Raw genomic sequence first — 4121 nt, 5'->3', positions numbered from 1 at the left:
GATATATCTGATGCGGTAAATGTGCACTGTATATGAGTGTCTATGATAATCCGTAAACTGTTAAAAAGATAGAGTTGTTAATTTTACTGGTGACCCCCTTATCACCATACTAGCGGGTATTTCATAAACATTCGTATAGCTACTTGTAAAATCGTTCCTATCTCCTCTGCTCATAAGAGAGAAACATTTTACAAGCAACCCCTTAAACTATCAATAGTGGGCCGGCCATGATAGTTAGCTGCCTGTTCAACGACCGCTAACAATATTTGCCACGTCGGTTATATCCCCAGCCAGGAGAAGTTTTATATGTATCACCCGCTAAATAAGCGTTGGTAGTATAGTTTTGTAATTGTTTTTACACCAAAATCTATTTTTAGTTATTAATAAAAATATTTCTATTATCACCCCTTTGTTATCCGTACTCCTCTCTCTCTCTCTCTCAGTCTCTCTCTCTTCTCCTCTCCTCCTTTTCAAAGCTTTCTTTTTCCTCCCTCCCGTGCTCTCTCTTATCTCTGTCATACGGGGGAGGAGGCGGCACTGCGGCAGGGCGCAGGCCGGGGCGGGCATCGGCAGGGGGTGCGGCCGGGGTAGGCGGTGACGGGACAGGGCGCGCCAGGCGGGCGAGCGACGCAGGGAGGTGCCGGGAGGGTGCGCGGTCAGGCGCACCGGGCGGCGGCAGCCGTGGGGGCCGGGCAGAGGGGGCGGCGCGGGGTTGGCCGGCGCCGGGGAAGGAAGGCGCCAGGTCGAGCTCCGCTGCTGTCTCATCCGGTTGCTGCATCTTTCCCGTTGATGTATATAAATATAAAAAACATTCTCAGCTCCTCTCCTTCCGCTCCACGACCACAAGCACGGCGCCGCGCTAAGGATGCTGCGCCTGCGACTTCCGTGCGCGGGTGGCCCCGCACCGGCCGCCGGCCGGTGGAGACCCCCGGGGCAGGCGCGGGGCCCGGCGCGGACGGCTCCACGGCTCGGCCGAGGGCACGCCGCCGCTTCCTCCGCCGACGGCAGCGGCGCTCCGAGCTCTCCGGTACGTATACCCTTCCGGCGATTCGTTCGCTTCGATGTTTCTGTCGCATTTCCAACCTCTTACTCTAGTGTTGCCGCCGCAGCCCCTCCACTACGATCCTTTGGCCGACCTCCTTGGACCAGACGTCGACCCAATCTCATCCGAGTACGGTTTTACGCATTTCGCACGCGCGGGTTTGTGTGTCTGGAACTGTTCGTATGCGTGTTGCGTGAGATGATCATCAGATAATTCGTGTCGTACATGAAGCACTGATTTGAGCTACTCTGCAATTTTATGCGTGTTGTGAAAAACCACTTGATTTCACAGCTACGAAATGGTGAATTGGGTAGAGTTGAGGTAGTTAAGTACGGCGGTCAGGCCTGTCTTAGAAAGTGTTCCTACTTGATCACTCCTTAGAATGTATTACTATGTAATAGATTAATTTGTGGAAAAACATCACACTTCGAATTAGCAGACGTGGTAAATTTCTATCCTCTTGAATGGTACTGCTAACTTGCCAAGGTATGGCGACTTTGGGAAATCAAAAAATTGTCCATAGCAAATAACATACTAATAGAGTTAAGCATTTCGTAGCCCATAACATTAAAGCTTCTGAGAATTGATGAGTGATGACTCTGGTTGTTTCTTGTTAATGTGTGTTGAAAGGGGTAACATTTTGGTGCAGGAATACTGCTCCAGTTGCAGAGAAGGGGAAGCTGAGGTCCTGGGTTGGTCCAAATGGGCAATACTATCGTGAGCTGCCTTGCCTGAGCTGTCGAGGTAGAGGGTACACTCCTTGCAAAGAATGCGGGATAGATAGATCCAGTTTGGACTGCCCTATGTGCAATGGCAAGGTGAGCCTGCCAGATATGCTATATAACCTTTAAGGCTGTAAGTCAGCATCAAGAGAATGATATTCCTAAATACATGAGTTTTATTTCACAATTTTAGCCATATATTGTTATGCATTTCTATCAGGGCATTAGGATGTGTGTGCAATGTGCTGGAGAGTGTGTTATATGGCAAGAATCTATTGATGAGCAACCATGGGAGAAAGTTCGTTCTAGGTAATTCCGGCATCTTTTACTTACTCTTATACCACCTTGCATGTTATTGGCTTATAGCCAGACCTTCTTTCCACAATAGTAACTGCAGAAAAAATGTTGTTGACAAACTTCTTTGAAGGCTCGTAAAATGGTCATTGTGACTTGAATTGTTTATGTCCAATCAGCATTTAATTGTACAAAAATTGTGACTAACGAAGTAATTATGCATGGCTCTTTAACATAGTTAGAGAAAAATCCGTTAGGATTCCTGTAAATAATGCTACCTGCCCTACTTCAATTTGCAGTTCTCCCTTGAAAGTAAAAGAGGATGATGAAGTCGACAAGCTGGAGATAAAGATCAACACACCAAAAAGGTCAAAGCGCACTTACGCATCTCCATCCCGCGAAGTTGCAATGAAGATTAGCCGATCTTTGAGAGTAAGTGATGATGCTTTCTTACATGCTGAACACTTGCTATAACCTTCTTAATACGACTCCCTGCCAAAAAAAAAAAAATCCTTCTGAATGTCATTGCAGACTACCAGACTATACTTACAACTTTTTAAAAAGCTTAATAATAATTGCAGAGTTTGAATGCTACAACAGGACTGTTCACTAAGCATATGAAGATTATACACCAAGACCCCAAATTGCATGCGCAAAGGGTCGCTGCAATCAAGGCAAGATTTATGAGAATTGTCTCAACCATGTGTTCTTGTTAAATATCATCTGGCTGACACTGATTATCTTCTTTTTCATTTGTACTGAACTTGAAGAAAACCAAAGGAACTGCTGCTGCAAGAAAGCATGCATCTGAAACTCAAAAGGCATTCTTCAGTAATCCTGAGAATCGTCTTAAGAGAAGCATTGCCATGAAAGGTAAATCTTGAGTTCAAGTGGTAGCATTAGAATTGGCATAGTGTTACTTCATTGTCCACTTTTTCCTGGACCATTATGCTTGTTACCGAAACGATACTTTTTATCTACTTGAACATTTGACACGATGCTTTGCAGGGGTGAAGTTTTTCTGCAGCAAATGTGGGCAAGAAGGTCATAGAAGCTTCTACTGCCCAACAGTGAGACAAAATTCAGGCAGAGTGAATTTCAGATGCCGGTTATGTGGGGGAAAGGGTCATAATAGCCGAACATGTGGAAAGCCAAAGTCAGAGAATGAGCATCAACGACAACCTCGGCACTGCAGCCAATGTGGTGAAAGGGGACACAACCGCCGTAACTGTCCCAGATCCACCACTATTGACGTTGGTGCTTCTGGCTATATAGTTAAACAAGTTAATGATCGTAATTCGGTTATGTATTCATGTAGTTTGTGCTCAGCAAAGGGGCATAATAGGCGGACATGCCCGAAAAGAAAGGCTAACATAGGACAAAAGAAAGAGTAAGGTATAATACACGTTTAGGTGTTTGCTGAGAAGTTCGTGATGGTTACTTTCATTTCCTTATATAATACACGTTGGTGCACGAAACCAAGTTGGTTTCTGTTGCATTTGTGTATTTTCCCCACTACCTTTGCATTGTATAGTTGCATAGTTGCATTACTGCTTGTTTGTATGGCGTCAGCTCTGGTAGATTAGTATACATAGCCAAAGGTTTCAGATTTTCAGTACATCACTGAGGCATGACACAGGATGGAATTCTGACGCGATGCTATTGTAAAGATTCACCTTCCTTCGTTTATTTCACTCCAAAAATCTGATAAAAATAAGGCACTCATGCGGTATATCAAGATTTACTCGGTAAGATCCTCTATAGTTTGGCCTTGATTAGTTACCAAAAATTTTCCCAAAAACATCATATCGAATATTTGGACATCTAAATAAAGCATTAAACATAGATGAACCAAAAAATAATTGCATAGTTATGTGAGAAATCGTGAGACAAATTTTTTGAGACTAATTAATCCATGATTAGCCATAAGTGCTACAGTAACTAATATGTGCTAATGATGGCATAATTAGGCTTAAAAGATTTATCTCGTGGTTTCCAGTCGAGCTATGAAATTTGTTTTTTCATCCGTGTCCGAAAACCCTTTTAACATCCGATCAAATATC

At 44.1% G+C, this 4121-nt stretch overlaps 1 protein-coding gene across 1 annotated transcript; it reads left to right on the top strand.

Annotated features, from left to right (window-relative positions):
* Positions 1-519: 519 nt before the first annotated feature.
* On the top strand, positions 520-3608 carry LOC102716185 (branchpoint-bridging protein). Its single transcript, XM_040520092.1, has 8 exons — positions 520-1027; positions 1110-1171; positions 1692-1860; positions 1985-2073; positions 2358-2490; positions 2640-2732; positions 2829-2931; positions 3067-3608. Exons 1-8 carry the CDS (start codon positions 866-868, stop codon positions 3450-3452), a joined length of 1197 nt encoding a protein of 398 aa, XP_040376026.1. The 5' UTR covers positions 520-865; the 3' UTR covers positions 3453-3608.
* Positions 3609-4121: the final 513 nt, after the last annotated feature.

Source organism: Oryza brachyantha, chromosome 1 (genome assembly GCF_000231095.2).
Source record: "Oryza brachyantha chromosome 1, ObraRS2, whole genome shotgun sequence".
Taxonomy (NCBI): Eukaryota; Viridiplantae; Streptophyta; class Magnoliopsida; order Poales; family Poaceae; genus Oryza; species Oryza brachyantha.
Note: the sequence above shows the minus strand (reverse complement) of the source record. Positions and strands in the feature narration are given on the sequence as shown.